Source organism: Maylandia zebra, linkage group LG3 (genome assembly GCF_041146795.1).
Source record: "Maylandia zebra isolate NMK-2024a linkage group LG3, Mzebra_GT3a, whole genome shotgun sequence".
NCBI classification, from domain to species: Eukaryota; Metazoa; Chordata; class Actinopteri; order Cichliformes; family Cichlidae; genus Maylandia; species Maylandia zebra.
In genome coordinates, this window is record NC_135169.1 from 24,839,782 (window position 1) to 24,861,502 (window position 21,721).

General features: G+C 37.8%; 1 protein-coding gene across 9 annotated transcripts in view; it reads right to left on the minus strand.

Annotated features, from left to right (window-relative positions):
- Positions 1–20,346, minus strand: part of dysf (dysferlin, limb girdle muscular dystrophy 2B (autosomal recessive)) — a 105,537-nt gene extending 85,191 nt beyond the window's left edge. For 5 of the 9 annotated variants that reach the window (XM_076881293.1, XM_076881282.1, XM_012921816.4 and 2 more), the window contains exons 1-4: positions 11,876–12,392; positions 4,739–4,794; positions 3,691–3,782; positions 1,614–1,719 (exon numbers count right to left, since the gene is read on the minus strand). In XM_076881293.1, the coding sequence (XP_076737408.1) occupies positions 1,614–1,719; positions 3,691–3,782; positions 4,739–4,794; positions 11,876–11,948 (327 nt within the window). In that variant the 5' untranslated portion in view covers positions 11,949–12,392. Of the gene's footprint in view, positions 1–1,613; positions 1,720–3,690; positions 3,783–4,738; positions 4,795–11,875; positions 12,393–20,051 lie in introns of those variants that run through there. The other 4 variants (XM_014408470.4, XM_014408468.4, XM_014408469.4 and 1 more) reach the window with 1 other exon arrangement.
- Positions 20,347–21,721: the final 1,375 nt, after the last annotated feature.

A 21,721-nucleotide genomic window follows, 5' to 3' on the forward strand; every position in this document is an offset into this window, starting at 1 on the left:
AAGATGAGTTACTCTGTGGTAGCAGGGGTGGCTTCTACTGTTTCCTTCAACAGGAAAAAGCAGCTTAAGTGATAAGCTGTTATGTTTCTGTAAACAAACTCATCAGACTCAGCGTGTCCAACTCTGGTCAGACTACAGTTTCTATGGAGTAGATGTTAAGAATGTGAATATCTTGACATGTTTTTCTTGATTTCTTGGCTCTATCTCACTGAATCTGTGTAAGATTTTGTTTGTGGAAGCAAACAGTTGTAAGGGCAGATGCATCAAGAAATCTTTGAAGAAACAATATTAGTTTTATTTTTGTTTGTAACAGAGTTTGCGTTCTATGACTAATGAAGAAAAAACCTGATAAATCACAAATTGTACATACCATACAGTGTGGGTGTGGGTGTGTGCACATGTATGTGGCATCAATCAGGTCCAGTCTGACAGTGACAGGAAGACTTTGTTTTGGCTTCAGGAAGCAAGGATGGGGAAGAGAAAAGTGTTTCATTTGCTGCTATAAAACACTGTAGGTTTGGCTGCCAAGGTGTGTGCGTGCATGTGTGTGCGTGCCCAGATCTTATACTTCTGCATCTTCAACTAAAAGACCAATTTGAGTTTGAGCTCTTTTGGAAACTAAAACTACTGAACAATTTTATTTTAGTTGGTGTTGGGTTAGACCTGTAGCTGTGATGACTGGTTTTCTAGGCTACACCTGTATTATGTCAATGTGGGTCTCCATAGAGCAGTGTTGCATAATTAGAGGAAAAAGGAAATCAAGCATTTCATCACTGAATAACCATCAGCTGCTGAAGGTTTCTCATAATTAGAAGTGGGGGGTTTTTTTAATTTTAAAAAAGAAAAAGGCTCCAGTAATACTAGCCAGTAATAGATACTGTATTCTAGGTGTCTTTTTAATGACAATAAAAAAAACAAAAAAACACCTAGAATACAATATCCCAGCTGCCATAAGGACCCTCAGAGAATACATGCAGAACGGAGAGAACATGCAAGCTAGGACTTTCTTGCAGTGTGGTACCAGTGCTTACTAGAGTTAATTAAATTTGACATAACCTTGCTGATATAAGATAAATAGTAATGCTCACACACTTGGAAAAAAACGGAAAAAGATGAAAAACATAAAGAACATCTCTTGCTTCCAGCAAGACCTTTGCCTAATTTTGAGCTCATGAGTTCATATTTTCCAACAAAAAAAGTACAAGAAATATAAACGGAAAATCCATGTTGGATTTCCCCAGCAGCACGTGAACACATCAGTGCCTCATCAAGTCCAAGACCCACCCACTAACCACCTGTTGACCATTTTTCTTGACATTACAGCCCTGATCAGCCTTAGTCAGCAGATTAGCAAAGAACCCATCTAATAAAATCAATTGCAGTTATTTATAGTTCATTTTATTTGTTGTGGAGAGACATTTTTGTGTTTCTGATTCTTCTTTTTTTTTTTTTTTATTAAGGATCCCAAAGAAGGAAATAACAAATCAACTATGATTCAGAAATGTTGCTCACTTTATTTTAAGCTCAAAAGAGGAAACTTGGAGTCATTTATAATTGACTTGTGACGCAGTTAGGCTGCAGATTAATCAGTCAGTGCAGTTTCGTGTGCTCACCCCTGTGTTGTTCCTCTTGGTGTCCAGCAAGGAGACGGTGAAGGTGGCGGCGAAATTGGGAGAGTTGAGCACATCTCTAAGACCTAGCCGACACTCCCCCAGAAACCTGAAAGAGACACACACCAGAAACACAGAGATGGATCTTAAAAACAACTGCGTTATTTACAAAATAACATCTTTAAAGACACAGCTGGAGTTGATCCCAAGTACATTTTCCCTGGAAGTCCCAGTATGAGAATCAAAGAAATGACAACATTAATATGTCAGCCACCATTGGGCTGAAAAAAATCAAATAAACATATCAGAAAGAGAGAGAAAACTTTAGGACTGGTAAATTCTTAAAAATTAGGAATGCACTAACCAGCTCAGCAACAACCAAGAAAAGCTGATGATCCCAAAATTCATTCCTTCGTTAAAAAAACAAAACAAAAAAACCTCTTCCCAACATCTGGCCATAGCATGAACACTCTTGAGGAGGCATGCATGCCATTATCAAAGTCTCCAATAATGAGATGCATTATGCAAAGCCTCTCAAAGAAGGAAACCCAGTATTTGGTGATATCCATCTGTTATAGACTTCAAGGACTGAATTACAGCTCTTACCACATGACCCTAACGGTGTTGCACCTGTGCCTAGTCTCTGATAAACTCTTAGTTTCCCTGTTTCCCCATTCACAGTCATTTTCTGACATCTTACAACATTTATTCCCCAACCTTGGTGGTTATTTTTGTTACTGTACAACATTGTCAAGCAAAGTTGTAACGCCTAGAGAGATCAAAGGAACATGGTAAAGCAAATACACCTCAAAATGACAAATATGCACTTCACACATTAAGTCCAGGTGAACAGAAAATCACCGACAAAAAAAAAAATGCTGTGTAAGTTCTCAGTCATCCAGGTCATGGTACTCTATCCAGCTATGAAACAAAAAGCGACTTGACTTCTTTAAGTTTCTTGAAGATGTTTCATGTCTCATCTGAGAAACTCCTTCAGTTCTAAAACCAAATGACATTTAAACTCTAGTGGGAGTTGTCCCTCAAGAGGCTATCTATCCCCACTGTGAATGACCATCTTTGATTAGAGGAGGTGGTCTGCCACCTACAACGCGGTTTTGAGATCCCTTCCACAGGCGCCTCAACCCCCAATCCCATCTTGCTTTAGGTGATCTCATTAAGTCACATGATAGGGTGTAGCAAGGTCTCACAATGGTTTCATTGGAAAACTCATGACCCATGCCTTTTTTCACACTTTTGCTCATGTGGTGAGGCACATGATCAGTAGTGGGTAACTGAAGAAGCTTCTCAGATGACAGGTGAAACGTCTTCAGGAAACTTAAAGACGACCAATCGCTTTTCTTGAAGCTCCTTAGAAAACAAATACTTAGTCCAACGATAATGGATTTATGCTGAGAGCTGAGACACAGTCAAGTTCCACTGTAATTTGAGTGGCTGATTTATGGATCCATTCATCTTTCAGCACAACAGAGAGTGAATGGGTGGGAATTTGGCAGAATAAATACCACAATGAGGGGAAGACCTGATTCTTTCGTTCCTGCCCCTTCCCTTCTGAAAGAACTCTGACTGGTGTGACATCTTGATTGAGTGAAGTAATCCAAAAATAACCCACTGAGGGGTCCTCTGGCCACATCTCTACTGTGACAATGTGCAGCTCCATCTAGTCAAACATAGTATGACAATCCTAAATTTATTATCCCAGGGGTGATTTGTACATATCGCCTCTTTATCTGTCTGTTGGCCAGGACAAGGTTTAAAATGATTTACAAACAGCTGCCAGTGATGAGAGATTAAAAGTAAATATAGCCCGTTTGGAGTTTAAAACAGACCTTTCCCTTTTACTCTTCAGTTTCATTTATGGGTTTGATCTATTTTTCTTGTTTAAAACAATTATGCCTCTTTTTTTGGAAATCTCTAATGATAAGATCTGTCACCATCTGAGACACTTGCCTGCCTATAAAAGGAAAACTACTTAAAGAAGTTTTTTCAGGGTCATTTTGTATATTTCTTCAGTGTTTTGATGCCACATCTGAATGCATATAATTAGCATAGCACAGAGTACCTGTTTCTCCCCATTTTCTCATGATCTTTAACAACACAGTGAATCTCAGCTCCAGAGTCCAGAGGAATCCCCTTCAGATCCCACTCAAAACCCTGACGGACACAAAGGAAAGAAATGTTTAAAAAAAAAAGAGTGAAAATGGGATCATTAAGGCAGAACATTTTAATGATGATATTTTGTAATATCCTTACTGCACCTTTATTGCATTATATTTGTGAAGTACTTGCAAATTGCAAATAATTTTTTTGTCTGGTTATTTTGCTCATACAGAGATGTTGTCACAATTTCACCAGCTCGTAATGTTGCAAACTTACTAAATGCACTGAATGTGTTTTTAGGGTATGCTAGATAGGTGGTAAGCTAACCCAGGGGAAAGCCAATTCAGGGTTGATTTCAATTCCCAAAACATCATTCATACAGGCTTGTGTAAGTAAAATCAAACAGGTTTTTTTTTCTGACTAACGTTAGCTAATGTTAACTTTCACGTTAATTGCAAATTGCTGACTACATACAGCAAATTTCTATCTTAAGCAGTTATGTTAATTATTACAAATTTCCAAGTCAGATCTAACTTTCAGGTAGCAAATTATTTTACTCACTTTGAGCGGCCTGATGTTGCGACCAGATATGAATAAAGAAGCAGTCAAAACTAGCATTGTTAGGACCCAATGGTAGATTAATGTACCATAACAACAGACTTACCTAAATTGCAAGGCTGCTGCCATTCTAACAAATAAAACATTATCTTTATATCTTTACTAGATCTTTTTTTGTTTTCAACTATTTTTGTCTGTATTTTGAGTTTCTATATGAATCTATGGATGCTTCACTTTGATGAGGACTCCAGGACTGTATGCAAGAGGAGGACTCATCCTGCATTTTCCACTTTGAGTCCTTTACCAAGCAATGCCTTACTTTTAAATTAGGTTATAACTTGTTCTCACATTAATAATTAAAATATACTTAATATTTGACATTGCATTATCACACACTTAGGAACTTTAACAGATGATGGGTTGATGAATTTGTGGCTTAATGGGGGACTTACCTCATTCCACACAGGGTTAGGATTGTTTTTGATGACCTTTGTCTTCTTCTTGGACCCTGAAACAGATATAGAAAATGGAAAATGTAATGTTTGTAATTTTTCTATATGAAGATAATCCTACAATTTAGGATATTAACAACTTAAGGTCAATACAGATATTGACCTTAAGTTGTGTCAGAAATGAGAAAAATAATTTTTAACGCCATCTCGGAAAAACTGAAAGTCTCCTTTTTGCAGTAACCAACAACTTAAGTTAGAAACCTGTGTGTCAAATATATTTGCTCTGCTATTAGCTCAACTAATAGTGCAAACTTTACTTACAAAGTAAAGTTTTGACCAACATTTATGAGCATAGCCATCTAAAAAACAATTTTTATAAATCAGATTAGTGGGAAAAAAATATTTTTAACAATAGAAAAGAAAATGTGTCCTTATCTACTCCAACTTTGAATAAGCATAATAATAACTTAGTAAGGTCCTTCAGAAAAGACTCAAAGTCTATGCAGTCACCCCGATCTATCCTACACTATCCACACTGACAAACATTTTAATGAAATGTGTAGAATAAAATAGTTAAATGTTCCAGTAAGGGTGGATTGTTTATCTTTACCACTCATGTAGCTGTATAATGATAAGAAAAACTGCTCCATCACATGAAACTTTTGTTACCCTCGTTCATGGTTATGCTAATCAAAGATATGAAGTTATTCTGAATGTTAAAACACAAGAACAAAAAAAACTTTACACATTGCACCTTAAAACTTTGGAATAAATTACCCTTCTCCATAAAAAAAACTGCTAAAGTCAGAGTTTAAAGTTGAAATATATACTATTTTTGGTAAACAAAATTAAGACTATTGCAGAGATTGAACTTACTATGTAATTTTTATTATCTGTATTTTAAGTTGTTGTAAAGATTAAATAATATAAGTATATCAATTCTAGTCGTCTCATTTTGTGTGATGATTACTGACATACATTTTATTGTAATTCCTCCAAAAGGTGCACTATAGAAACAAGTTCGCACATAAACAGTGGTATAAATATTCTGCTCTAAAATAACTACTGACACACAATAGGTTTATTTGTATATGTGTGTTATCTTTCCATGGCTTCCTGTAACATGAAGTTCGGTGCTCTGATTTCCTGCCCGCCGTCGGGCAGCTTTAACCAGAAGTGAGAGGTGAGACAGGTTAATACCCTGCCAGAATAGGTACTCAAATACTGAAGGCCACTTATGAAACAATATGTGTACAAATATGTGAAAATGTGAGTTATCACACAGGGGGGCAGTTATCACAGTTTCCAATTATTTTTGGTAAAACAGGAATTGATTGAGACAGAGACTAAACTGGTGCTTCCAGATAAAAGGAAACAGAGTCAATGGCCATTGTCTTCATCTTTGAAGTTACCTTTTCATTTCCATGACGTGCTAATTCCTGGTAAATGTCACCAAGGACAGCTGAAGCTGATACAAATGACGGTAGTTTTGCATGTATTGACTGCAGTTGTTTATCTGATAATCCCATTAGATTAGATTATTTTAAAAATTACTTAAGTTATTCTTGAGGAGCTTTTACAGACATGTTTTTTACATTATGATGTATTTTAAAGGCAAGTGCAAATAAAACAAGAAAGGTCAGGGGTTACAAAAGTCAAATATGAATAATTACAGATTTTTAACCATGAGTAAATAAAAAACGCTGAATGAATAACTTAAACAACTGGTGCATAAAATGTGCAAAAAAGAGAATCAGAAAAATGTAAAAAGAGGATAGGAGACACTAAAAATGAAAGTAAAAGGGTGTCCACACAGGAAGCTATTTGTTCATTGCACATCATTTTGTTGCTTAGGTTTGGTCACCAACAACATTCTAGGCTCAGCTTGCCTTGGTAACCTTCTGGATTCATCAGCCTGCCATATCATCCAACTCAAAGTTGACACAAGTTTTTCTTAGAACCACAGGGAGTATCAAACGTGGACATAACTTCCAGGTCAAAAAAATTAAGTCAATGCAGTTGTGCCTAAAAACCTGCCACACTATGGTGATAACTGTAGTTGAACAAAGACTTGTTGTCCTATAGCAGTTCATGGGAAAATAACATCACATCTTTTCCCCTCACCCCCAAATGGTTTGAGCAGATGGTGGCCCCTCCCTGAGCCAGGTAATGCTGAAATTTCTTCCTATTAAAAGGGAGTTTTTCTTTTCCACTGTCACCAAGTGCTTGCTCATAGGCGGTTTGATAGTTGGGGTTTCTCTCTAAAATTGTAGGGCCTTTGCATTGATTTTTGTTGTGATTTTGTTGTTGTGATTTTTCATGAAATAAATAATATTGAATTGAATCTCATAGACAAACTGCTGAGTTGAAGGGTTCAGTCATTTATTAGGGGTTATATTAAATAAAAAAAATGAGGTACTGTTTTATCAATCTTGGTCATACAATGTTATAAAATAGTATTATCTGTGTTATAAAACCATGTGCTCGCTTATGACTTGTCAATCACGAGTCATTAGCCAATGAGTGTTGGCTTTTACAGTCAGATCGACACTTCTTTGTCTCATCTTAGCTTTTCCAACATGGTTAGGGTGGAAGCAGTCATCTCGAGGCTTCAAAACAGAACTTCAGAAGCCAGTGGGTGATGTCACAGTACTTATGTCAGTCGTCTATACATACGGTCTGTATTTGGAACCTTCCCACTTCACATTGCCCTGATAGCATATTAGATTGAAGTCACTGATGTTGTTGAATTTCTCTGGTCTCTAGTCACCACGTTTCTGCGAATTTCTTTCTGCGTGGACACTTTTTTTTTAGCGCTCTAAACATGCAAGTCTGGTTGTCTAAAAATTTCCAGACCCTTTTGGAAACCAAAGGTCACATATCTTTGGCTTCAACTGGAGTACAATTAATATTTTTAATACATGTATTCCCAGTATGCATGCACACACACACACACACACACACACACACACACACACACACACGGACAAAAGTTGTTTGCCTTCCTGTTTTCCCTACAGCGATCACCAAGTTTGAGAACACAAACACAAACAGAGAGCAATAAAACCATTAATTCAACTATACACACCCAAGCAAGTGCACACACACACACACACACACACAAGTTACCTACGTAAGAGTGCCTCCGTTCTTGTGGGATATAAAAAAAAAAAAAAAAAAAAAAAAACATCTCCACCCTTCCACAGAAAGGTTGAGAGGTTACATTTGATTCATGAGTGAATGTGTGTGTGTTGTGCGTGTCAACTCTAGAAATCTCCCAAGTGCTGGTGCCACAGTCTGGAACCTGCAGAGAGGAAGTGGCACAGTATTAACTTCCCGGTTCAGCTTGGCACATTTCTATTATGAGCTGAGAATAGAATAGTGCAGCCCTCTGGGTTTTCAGACACGTATAGGAAACCTAGATTTAGACCTTCACTGTGTGTGTGGACATGTATTTTTAAAGTCAGCTCAAAGTTTAAGGAGTTATGGTCACATGAACAACCAATCGCCCATGTAGTTTTCAGAGCCTGATATATTTGGACCAATAATATTTGGAGAGATTAGAAATAATGAAATATCTCAGTTTACGTATTTGATGTGTTTTCTAGGTTCTTATTGTGTGCGTTTGCACTCTGCTTGAGCACTTTTACAGTGTCTCTCATTCATTCCTTAGGAGTAACTCATGGTTCTGTATTTTAGCCAATGATACTTTGATGACTGATACTGACAATTTAAAGCAGTAATATGAAACTGAACAATATACAATTTATGTGTAAATGTTACTATGTTTTAATTATTTTCAAGAAGTGACTTTGGAAATAGAGACTATGTCACAGTTTGTAGACTTGAAGTGTTAAGGGTTTATTATTGTTGCCTCCTGTTTGGTTAAGGAGTGTCTGTGTGGAGTAATTGAGAACAGTACCAGCAGCTCAGTCTGACCCACATGGGGGATCCACATTATAAATAGTACAGTGCTGCCAGCTTTTATTTCTGTTTTGATTGAGAACAACACTCACTGACAATAACAACACTTTGGCCGGAAATCCTGCCTTTAGGACACAACCACCAGCACACGCTGCCAGATTTAATCACAGCACCCATAGACTCATTGCTCACAAACACAGCGTAGGAAAAAAACAAAAAAACAGTCATCTGTCTGTGCATTAGCACTCACCATAACCTTGTGCAGAAAGAGTTTCCATGAAAATGTCTATTGTATTGGTCACTATTATAGGCCAGAATTGCTCTGGAAACTCTGGGATACATTTCCACAAACCGTTTTGACTACATTAAATGCAGAAAATGCATATCCCTCCCTCTGGATCCGTTGAGATTAGTCAGTTCATATAACAGTTGCTCAACTAACATCTCTGATGTCTAAAAATGGACATGGTATCTGTGTTCTTGAGGGGAGGAAATTCTCTTTCAATTTTTCTGTCATTTTTCTTTCGAACTCTAAATTCTTCAAGTTATTGGAACACAGTTTTGTGGGGGAAAAAGCCACCAACTCGTTTATTTTCCATGCTTTTTTAAGTATATAAATGGATTATATCATTCATTTTTGATGCTTAAGGTGTCTGGCTCTGCTGGAAAAGGAAAGATGCAGAGTCACTGCACCAAATTCACTTAATTTAAGAGTGTATGAGGAGAGTGAGATATGCATGAGTAAACAAAATAGGAAAAACATCTGCTGGCACGTCGCTTATTAAACCGTGAAAGAGACTTACACTAGTCTTTGTTAAAAGTGGGCTGTTGATCTGTGCACTCAATTTAAAATTAGCAATAGATTGAGGTAAGACGACGATACAAGTATTTGTGTGATGGCACGAGAAAACTGTTAGGACAAAGGCAGGAAGTAGAAAGCAGAGCGCTCTTCATAAAGGAGTCAGATACTGAGTCATGGAAAGTAGCCCTACACGAAAATCAGATCGGAAAACAGGAATGCCGCTGAGGCAAAGTAGCTAAGAGCTCATTTATTGTCGCTGATTGTGACATCACCACAGCCCTGTCACCATGAATAATGGAGAAGAGGGCGTGTCCCACATGCTGCAGTATTCTACTGAACAATAGGTGTCGCCAACCAGAAAGAAATCTAGCGCTGGTACAAGAGTAGAAGAAGATTTATTTTGTTTGTTTTCTCCATCTTTTTAGGTGTTGCAACATCTCCCTCTCTATAAACTGGGAATCTTTGAGCTTCTGCATTTATCCAATATTGAAATCATGGCAAAAACCAACAGAATCATGACATGACAATCCAAAACTTTGTTGGTTTACTTTGTTGCGTCCTAGGCATTTTTCTGATTTTAAGACACCAAAGTCTAGACTGGAGGCTGCAGTTCTGGCTTTAAGTCCTGAATAAATAATAAAAGGTGATTTCACGCAACTTATAGTGTCCAAAAGTGGACTCTGTTTATCTGGACGTAGCGCTTTCAGTGGGAGAAACGTTTTGTCACTCATCCAAGTAACTTTTTCAATCTCAGCTGACTGCAGGTTTCCCCAATCTTATAAACAGTAATGCATGAAACTAGCACCACTGAATGAACAATGGGCTGGGAGGTCCCATTCATTGATCAATGGCCATTGATCAGCTGTCTTTGATCAGTGGTTGTTGATCAATGGTCATGAGAATTTGCATAATCATGATTTAGAAACCTCCCAGCCCATTGTTCATTCAGTGGTGCTAGTTTCATGCATTACTGTTTATAAGATTGGAGAAACCTGCAGTCAGCTGAGATTGAAAAAGTTACTTGGATGAGTGACAAAACGTTTCTCCCACTGAAAGAGCTACGTCCAGATAAACCTAATCAACTTTTGGAGATTTACTTACCTGGATGATTAAGAATGCATCAAGACGTTACATTTGAGTGCTCAAACTGAGTAGAAAAGCACTATATAAGTACCAGTCCATTTACCATTCATAGATTTTCTGCAGTGATAGGACCACCTACATTAGTGGTGCAGTTCAATAATTTCATTCATGCAGTACTTTTTTAGATTCCAGCAATGACAGATTAATAACCATTAGTAATAGAATTAAATTTAAACACCAGTAAGTTCAGTGTTGAGTGCCACTGTTAGCCATCTGTTTAGCCACCATATTTGACTTTCGTCATCAGTATATTTATTTGTGTTATTGCCTAATTTAAAAACAATGTCACAGTAAAAAATGTCTGAGATTATAAAATAAGCTGCAAAAGTCATATCTGACAGGCTTTGAATGACAAAGAGACAGCTTATGCTAGCTGAACTCCTTTTTTTTTTCTTTAATTTAAGGTAAACATGTGAGTACAGTGAAAGTGCCATAATTATATAAATAACATGAACAACTTTTAGTGGGAATAATATCAGTATGCTTCAAAGCTAATTAGCCAAATAGCTAGTTACCCTGGCTTTCTAGAATCAGTTAAGAATAAAAACCTAACTTGTTAGCACAACGGGTGATCCGAAATTTCACATGCAATAAAGACACTCAGTTAATTCAATTTAGTTATATTATGTTACCAGCAGTCTGTGTATGTATGTAAAAAAAAATGTAAAAGAAGAACATAAATGGCTAAGACATTTCCCATTCAAAAGCATTCACCTCAACTCCCAGCATTTGCAACCCACATTTCTTAGATATCTCTCACAGATATGTGCATAGTTATATTCTTGGATAAAAATGGTGTACAATAGCTGCAGTGAAATGTCTAGTTTATTTATCCAGACACACAGACTCAAGAATTGTGTGTCTTTCATTCGAAACTCAACTTGGACATCAGCAATACTACAATCAACTCAATGGTCTGTTATTTCTACAGTAACATAATTTTACAAATTACATATATTACACCTTAATTTTCAAGTCAAATGAAATTAAAAAAAGCACCACACACACACACACACACACACACACACACACACACACACACACACACACACACACACACACACACACACACACACACACACACACACCAGCTTGAGCTTTCAGCAGCCAAAGAAACAGATATTTCCAAAAACCAAAGAACAAGCTAAGAGAACTGAAACAGTTTTATTTTGAACATGTTACTTGATATTTTTAACAGCCAACTTTCCAAGTTGATCCTATTATTCCCTGACTTTATGCATGCCCTGAACGTCCCATAATCCTCTTACCTCTGAAAATGACACTGGCCTGAGGGTCAGAGTGTTTCAAGTTGTTGGCTCGCTGAATAATACAGCGTAACATGTTGAACGCAGCACGATCCTGAAAGCTGAAAGGCTGTAAAAACTCGCTCAGAAATGAAAAAAATCAAATCCCACTGTCACAGGGTTAATACAAGGTGGATCCAGTGCCGAATGAACCGCTGATTACATGACTACAGGGAGTTTGTAATGAAAACAACCAAAGCAGTAGCGGCGAAAAAGTTACAAGGTAAAGACCAAAAAGAAGAGATAAATCAATCAGTAACTTATTTCCTTATTTGCCAAAAACTGATGACCAAAAACATGAAAGAAAAATAGTCAGAAAGATGAATGAAAATCCAGAAAAATCAGAAAGGAAAATATCCTCAGATAGCTTCTCCACATTGCCTCACAACATCTCCCTCTTTCAGTAACTACAAAATAAAAGCTCTTCTTCTCAGTCGGAGATGTCTCTTTCTTCTCACTGTAACACTCCCGGAGGGAAAGAGGGCAGGAACCCAACAACCAAAGGAAATCTCAACATTTCCTGTGCTCTTTTCCTCTCGTCTTCTGGTTATTTCCTTGTCTTGCCCAAATATTTTCCTGCACACCTCTTTCACTTCAGTCTCTCTCTTAATCCCTTTATTTGCTTCCATCTCTCTCATGTTTTCAGTAAACCGTCACCTTTGCTAAAACCAACAGTTCTTATGGAATTTGGAACAATGTTCTGGATTTCCTTCAAAATCCTAGAAAATTAACTGGTATATGATTCCAGGAGTTTCAGTGGCTTTTGTTTAGTTAGATTTATCAATTCAAAATTGGCATTTTCTTGTAGAAGACACGATCTTAATTGGTTGAAATGATCAACTAGACTATGTGTGCCCTTCGCAGCGAAATCAGGTCGAAAAATCCAAAAGTTTTAGTTGCACTGAGATAAGTTGTGGAACATTTATAAAAGGTTAATTTAAACATTCTGTCAGAAAAATGTAGGCTATCTGCAGCAGAGTTGAAGAGTTGTGAGCCTTAACTCTAAGACACATAAATTCCAGTGCCAGCTAGATGCACAGGGAGATAGCACCACCTGCAGATGTAAAGTGGGGGACACACATACCCCAAATTTTTAAAATTTGGAATAAAGTGAGTGTGGTTCAGGAAAACCTGAATCACCTTCCAATAAGTTATGCCTCACAATGTAAACATTATACTGAAATGTTTTGAAAAAAATATGAGGTGTTGAGCAAAAAAACAATAAGAAATATTGGTAATCTATGAGTCACTTGTTAATAAAAGGGTCCTACAAGCTGTCGTGCAACTAGTTCATGGGATTGTTTTTTAATGAAAGGTTTTTAACACAAGCTTTACAATAATATATTTATAATTGATTTCTAAAATGGTATTTTATGAAAAGTGGTGAGAAAATAAACTAGTCATCTGCATGAGAAGTACTAACAGAAGTAGGCTGTCAGTATGCTTCTTATTCAGTAACTGAAAGCTGAGTTTCATCTGATTTTTCAGGATACCTACAAAATTTCACCCTCTGATTAAATGTTGAAAATTGCCGGAGTGTATCCGTGCTGCTGTATCAATGTTATACTTTATGTCCAAAATGTTTTCATCTTACATCAGTTCTTCTTTATATTGTAATAGTAACAGTTGTGATTTCTTTTACTTTGGGGCATCTCTGTCTGCCTTCAGGCTCGACTCAGTGTGTCCCATGTGAAGTAAATTTCTCTTTGATCCTTTAAGATAACTTTGGATCTTTGAAGCTGATTATACGCAATCTTAAAAGTTGATAAGTTCAAGTACAAACTACTCAAGAGCAGCTAGTTACACCAGTGTGTTTATTATCTGTACTTAAGGCCTAGAGACCAGTCAGCAACCCCTTTAAGCCAATTCTTACTAGGCTAAAAAAAATATGTATGTCCTGACCAGTTGGCAAGCATGTGCTTAAGGTTGCTATGAAACCTTTTGTTTCAGTCACATGACCCTAGAGTTCACACAATGGTCCCCTGACAACCATAGGGAAAAATGTCTATTCCCCAAATTACTGGTGATTGTTTGCTTGACATTGCTGTCTATTACAGGACAAATGTACTTTTTTTGTTTTTAAATGAAAATTATGGGTGTGAATCTGCTAACCTTTTTGCAGACATCACCACCTAGCAACTGTCAGCAACCACACACCAACCGGTCATTCAATTTGTTTGTCCCTAAGGATGTGTGGTTGATGCCAGTTGCCAACCGGTCTCTAGGCCTTTTTGTCAGAACCCTTAGGAAAGTAGAAAAATTCAATTTAAACAAACAAATAAGACTATACTTATCAGCATGCATCCAAGAAAGTGTCATGATCTGCAGCAGCAGATTGAGTGGAGCAGCGAGAGGACCCAAATGCAGATGCGTGGAGACTGGAGTTAACAGAAGGTGAGCCGTTTATTCAGGTTGACAGGCAAAACAGCATAAAAATAAGAAAATCAGATTGAATGACGAACTAATCAAGAAACACTGAACTGGGAAAACACTGGGACCCCTGCACCGCCAGGATCATAGCTGTAGATGAACAGACTCACTGACAAAAACAGAGGAAAATAGAGACAATATATACACTGATGAGTGATCAGGAAGATCAGGGAACACATTTGAACACAGCGGGAACAAATTGGTCGTAATTAGACAGAGGAAGCAAAACTGAACATAACACACAAGAGACAAAAACTGTCAAAATAAAACAGGAAGTAGCACGAACACCGAGACGCAGACAAGGACATGCAAACTTGACACTAAGATGAGGTTAAACAAACATGGAAACACACGACCGACTCAAGAGAAAAAGAATGAAACACCCAAGAGACGAACATGAGAACAGGTAACGAGACAGAACACAGAGACATGACTGAGACGAAGAAGAGAGAGAGCGAAAGAGAAAGAAACAGAGATGTAAATAAACATGGAGACAAGACTGACTTCCACAGGAGACACTAAGGACAGGACATGAAACTAAACAACCTAAAATCATCTGAACCACAACAGATGATAGTACAATCAGAAAACTCAAAAGCACAAGAAAACTAAAGTAGTAAATGTAACTCATTCTTTGAGATCAACAACAATAACCAAAAAAGATTCATAAACACTGCGACCCAGAACCATGCCAGAAAATAAACTGCAACAACCTGCAAAGATAAAATGTTACTGAGAGTTTTGAGACCAGCACTTGAGTAAATATGAACTTTGGTACCTACAAATGTACCCAGCTGTTCAAAGAAAACAGACCCAAAACTTTTTTGTGTGTGTAACTAATTATCACCTTTAAACATCTACATTAAACAGCTTTTCAGTCATCTGAACCCATATTCTCAAAATAGTCCTCTCATAGTAACATCAAATTCTCATACTTGGTGTCTGCTTTTTTAAATTGTATGCACTCTATCTCACTATCTAAAGTAAATTTAGTAATAGATTTAACTGTCTGAACTCTGCTTTGTTACCATTATCAAACTGTAAGGAAGCTGAACACGTAAGTATAATGTAATTGAAAACTTTCTGATCTTAAATAAAATTTAAAGGAAGTTCACATATGTAGGTAAACCGTGTTGATGAACTAAGCCATGTCAGTCTGTGTCTTGTCTGTTTGTTCCTCTCTTTTCCTGCAGCATCCTCTCATCTGCCCTGTGCTCACACATCTTGTTCTTCTGAGGCAGTCAGCAGATCTAATTACACTTGATTATATGATTAACTCAAACACAGTTTCAGTTTATTTTATGCGTATATAAAATTAACCTTGTAAAATTCCAGCAAAATAGCTTCAGACCTGCCTTTTGCATCACTACTTAAAGAGAACGAAAAGGGAGATGATAACCTAGAATACAACATAATGAAGATCAAAAATACAGCCGACACCAGCAGGGAAAAAATACTAACTGAACTAACATGGGAGGAACACAGTATGACACAACAAAGGAATGCAGGCACGTTCATGCATTTCCACTATGAGACAGCTGAAACTATTCAAGATGACAAGGGGAAGTGAAACTAAAGGCACACGAGACAACAAAGAATCAAACTAAAACTGGAAGTAACTGGCTGAAAACAAAGACAAAGGACCTCATGATGGAATCAAACCCGCACTGCTGCATTAGGTTCAGAGGTTGTGGTTTCACGTTTAAGTGCTGAACTAAACCAGCTACACTATAGAGCCATTAAACTACAATGCTCTTTATCAGCCTGATGTGCGATTAGCTCTCGTACCATGTTAGCCATCCTGACTTTACAACACAGTGAATGTGGTATGCTTGTCAGTTGATTTTTGTGTTAATGTAGGATCTGATTTAGTGCAATAAAATTCCCCTTATTCATTCCCAGATGAAAGTCTCTGCATTTTTTTTTATTTCTGAGGTCCAGTCTCCTGCCTTTACACAATCCTAGACTCACTGCAGAGAAACCAGATGATGCTAGGACAGAAACGATCGAAATAATCTAATGAGCTTCCACTTTCCAAACCAGGGTATCTGTTACTATCCTTTCTTCTTCAGTAGCATTTGAGGCCTTACTGATTCAAAGAAATGATGCAGCAGTTTTTAGGAGCAGATGCAGCAGACACAGCAGAGACAGCATTCAGCTATCAGGGGGAGCAGATGAGTTAAAGCAGAACAAGTGTCAGATACAGTGGAACCCCGACTTACGAATACCCCATTTAACGGAAAATTCAAGTTACAAAGGCACTTAACGGCAATATTTCTTCCCGTGTTACGGCAAAATGCCCACCTAACGAAAATCTGCTGGCTCTGATTGGCTGAGCCCAGAATGCCTACAATGCTCACAATGCCTTCCGAATCATGTGACAACCCCCTTGGCTTTCATACTTGCGCTTTGCTGTTACACTTGAACGACATATTGTTGTTGCAGATAGCAATTAGCCTATAGCCTATCGTTCACTCAAAAGACGCGATGGGTGCTTCGACTTACGAAAATTTTCAACTTACGAAAGAGCCTCAGGAATGAATTAATTTCGTAAGTCGGGGTTCCACTGTATCAGTGAGGAGGAGAAGCTCAACAACAACCTGAGTGTTCAGCTGTTCGTCAATGTTTTCACTGAGCAGCCACAGAGTTTTTGTCCTAACCCACCACAGTAATGACCACTTTTTCATTTGCATGCAGGAGACTATATCGTATTGCAAATTTTGATAATTACACAAAGTCTGATTATGTTGTTTCACCATTACTATGATTCAGGCATTTAAATCTGCCAAATGGTCACATTTTAAAGACAGTGATTTCAGTGATGCATTAAAGATTGTGCAAGAACTGCTTGATCCTAAGAGCATCACTTGTTTTTCTCCAATAAAACTATATTGCAGCTTTTATGTAAGGCAACATTTTATACAGCACAACATCAGATCCACATCTATAGAAAATATGAATTTCTGATTGACCACTTACTGCAAAATCTCTCGTCTCCAAGGGTTAACTAGACATGAATTTCACCTGCAAATGTTGCCGACCTCAAGACAGGATAAACTATCTGCATGCTGGAAAATTTAACTCTTTTTTGTGATCCATATTAGAATATTAGAATATTTTCATTTGTTCAAGCCAAAGACATAGAACCAAGCATTTCATCTTTTTGCTTTCAGGAAGTCATCATGCCATTTTTAAGTGTGCATAGAAGCCTGCAGTTTTGTATGATGAAACCAGTGCTCCTCTATGTTAAAAGGAGACCGTTGAGGTTCCTCATCCATCTGTTCAGGGTGATTTCCAGACATTCAGCTGGAATATCCCATTGTAAATAAAGAACCCATAAGCCTAGGAATGCCTTGGGATCCTCTATGGATAACTGGAAGATGATGGATGGATGACTGGAAACTCACTGCTTCAAAAGAAAAAATAACTCACTTTAACTTAAGAGAGGCAAGTTACACTAACTTTATAGTTTTGAGTGACCATTACTTAAAGATGAAAACTTAAGTATCAAAGTGGTCTGTTGCTAGCCAAACCCTAACAGAAATAATTATACCAGCACTACTATATTAAGAATTTTTGTTAAACGTTAACAGTCCCCATTAATCTTTGTGCTTCCAGTGAAAAAGTTTACTTTGCTTAGAAAAACCAAGCAGAAATGATTAAAACAAAAGAATGCACAATAACACACTTCGAGTGTAATACACTTGTTTGTCCTGAAACAGATTGCAAAGAGGACTTGCAGAAGTGTCAGGGTTACAATTAGGTTATGGTTAGATTTAGGGTAAGGGGGGCTAGGGAAATCATTATGTCAATGAAGGTCCTCACTAAGTTAGCTGAACAGGCTTGTGTGTGTGTGTGTGTGTGTGTGTGTGTGTGTGTGTGTGTGTGTGTGTGTGTGTGTGTGTGTGTGTGTGTGTGTGTGTGTGGCCTATATCACACAGGGAAACATTTGTGCATAGTCATAGTGTCAAGAGTTCATGACACATTTAAGACAAAACAGTCTTTTCAAAAAACAAACCAAATGTTAAAAGCAAACAAATGATGAATAAATAAATGAATAAAATACTTCCCTCAGCTGGGATACAAGATTAGTACCAGTGTGTTTACTGTTAATTTGAACATAGACGAACGTTCCAGATACTTAAAATTTGCTCAGAGTAACAAGTTATCCAAGCTTTACATCGGCTGAGACATAAAATATTTTTGTCCATAAAAGTCCAAAAGTCTTTTTTTGCTGAACACTCGAGCAGAATGACAAAATGCTGTGGTCCTTGGTATTTCTATGTTTTATGTGTTGCAGTCCTGTTAACAGGAGTGAATACGGACTTCAGTCATTACAATCGTTTTAGTGCCTAACAGCCCTCGGTGTATAAATAGCCCTGCTGTCCCTTCAGTCTTGGGCAAAGTGTGTGTTGTGCCTTGGTTATTTCTGGATTTGAGTTTTGTATTTGCTTTTTGGGGCTTTAAATGAATCCTTCATGAACTGGTTTTATTATTTTTAAGTGTGCCTCCAGTGTCCTGAAATTAGATCGAAACTTCTGTACTCCACACCATTTTGGCACAAAGTACAGAAATGCACTAACAGATTTGAAGTCAGGTTACATCTGAATGCTCTGCAGCTAAACATCAAGCTCTTTGAAATGACCTGTAGGCACATAGAAAAGTGTGATCCAAAAGAGATCCATGGAAAACTCTACACATCTTGAATCTACATTAATTAATTTTCAAATAATACAAATGTTTCAGAATAATAGGACAGAATAATAATTATGGCAATGGTTACCAATTCCAAACCTTAGCATGCTACTTAGCATCTGCTAATCACAACTAAACAACGTTTAGTTTTGGACGAAATGTTGCTGGTATTTGGTTATAAACCTGAGGCCTGTGGAATTAAATGCACTCTACTTTAACTTAAAATTGAAGTTTCAGATTTCTGTTCAGGTTTCAGGCTCAGGGTTCAGTTCCTCTACTTAAAGATAACAGCTAACAGTAACAACATTAGCATACAAGCCTTTAGTAGGTATAATGTTTACCAAAGTTTTTAAACTTGTTAGAAGGTAAGCTAGAATTTGCTCAATAAATTAAACCAATTTATTGGACAGTTGAAATGTTGCAGTGATCTATTATAATTCATTCTAAGGGGGGAAGTGAATGAGTGGATTAAATTTCAAGACTATCAGGCCAACGGCTATCACGACAGATCACTCATAACCACAAATGGCAATTTCATGGGAGCACAAAAGAGACAGTCAGACATTTGTCATGTACAAGAATAACTTCTTTGTTTTATGTAGACCATGACTGTGTGAAATCTCAGTTCATTTAACAAGATTTCTTTTTTTTATCAGGTCACCTAAATATAAGAACCTGGATGTTACTTTAAATTGAAGTGTAAACTGAAGCTGCAATTGAAGCCGAGCGAGGAAGTGCCTCATAAGATAAACTCTGCTGAAAGACTGCAGGTATCTATAAACACAGAAGTGCTTTACTGGAAACACAGTCGGCATACTTTCTGGACTGCTTTAACTCTTCATGTTGCTCACATCCTCATCTCCTCTCTCTCCCTCTTCCTCTAGGTCTGTCTCTTTTTCCTGTAAGCTCTTCTTTCTCTGCCCCACCCCATGAAAGATAATCAGAGTTCACTTTCAAATAACAACTTCTCAGCTGTTTTTTTTCCCTTCAGGCCCCATGAACAAGCCGTCCGTACCTTCATAGGTGACGCTGCAGTAGGCATCACTGATGTCATCGTCCGGCGTTTGCAACCGCTCTGCACACAGAATGAACACGCGTAGCATGGCTCACACACACACAGCTGTCAAATCCGAGCAAGAAGCACACTGTGATCCATATGAGGGTGACAATATAGAAAACGTATCCTTAAAATAAAAAGAGATCCATGGCAGTGAAAGAGAAAGGGCGAAATGAGAATAAGAGACACGAGTCAGAACTGAGAGAGCGAGTGGTCTATCTGCAGCTCTCAGCTGTCTCCCTCACTCCCCACAGACGCGAGACAAACGTAGCACAGACCATAGTGCACTATAGCTGACTCATACACACACACACACACACACACACACACACACACACACACACACACACACACTGTCCTTTCAATCACAGCTGGCTTAAAGGGCCAGTAAGGCACACAAACACACATACTCATGCACACACACACACACACACACACAAACACAATGGCCTTTAGTTTTTTTTTTTTAACTCAACAGAATCAGCATTCAAACACTGCCAACTTAAACCAACACATGGGCGGCTAGAAAATGTGCCAGTCGATGCAGATGCAACCAGAGCAAGGTGTAGTACAATCAAAGATGATCTTTAAAGGTGGTGTAGAGCAACTATAGTTGCTGGGTTCACTGTCACAATCTGTGGATTTCTCATGAATTATCCCCCCCTCCCCCCACCAATCGCTCCAGGAGTTGAAGTACACTAAAGAGACCTTCTGTGTAGTCAAGTTAATTCAGAATGAAAGTTATTGGGACACCCAACTGTCCAGCAGAAGGCAGCAATATCACAAAAAAGCCTTGAATAACAAGGACAATGCTAAATACAACTTGGCTTAACCTCTTCCAACCCCACCCCTAAAAGAAATTAATATGCACTTGTAGTTTTGAAGTAAACTGTTTCTATTTATGTCCTAAGGCCCAGGAAGTTTTTCCTTCCCACTGTCGTCAAGTGCTTATACTTGGGGATGGCCTGATTGCTCTGGTTTTATATAAAGTGCCTTGAAGAGACTGTGTAGATTTGTCCCTATATAAATAAGGAGTTGAATTGAATAGACTTTAATAAAGGCTACTGGAAAGAGAGAACTGTCTTAAACAGAGTGCAACAAGGCTGTCATGGAACGATGGCTCCCTTTCTATATGGCAGCTGAGAAACCAAATCCCACAACTTCAGAGTCCTGGCTCACACAATACTTCTTATCCATAATGAAGTTTGAGGGTCATTAATTTGCTTCTTCCCTGGCTCCTCAAAACCTGGAATGTCCTGTGTCTGACCTTCCTCCACCTCCACCTCATCTCCTAACAGCTCTAAGCATGGCTCCACCTCCACAGTTCAGAGGAAAATCCTTTCTGTCTCACTCAACCATCCTATAACTGCGATCAAACTAGACCTTCTGTCCACTTCAAGGGACAGAAGATTAACTGCTGTTTCACTCATTTTAAGCCCATTCCTTGTTCCTGACAATTTTCAGAGAAAGTGAATGAGCCAGTGTTGAGTCAACACAAAGTGTTGCAAAATAAATTACAAAAAACAAAACAAACAAAAAAATTTGTTTCTTTAGTTGAATCTAAGGTAAATGTCAAAAATAGCACAGTTTGACAAGCATAAAACAACAGCGCTGTGCCAACAAGGTGA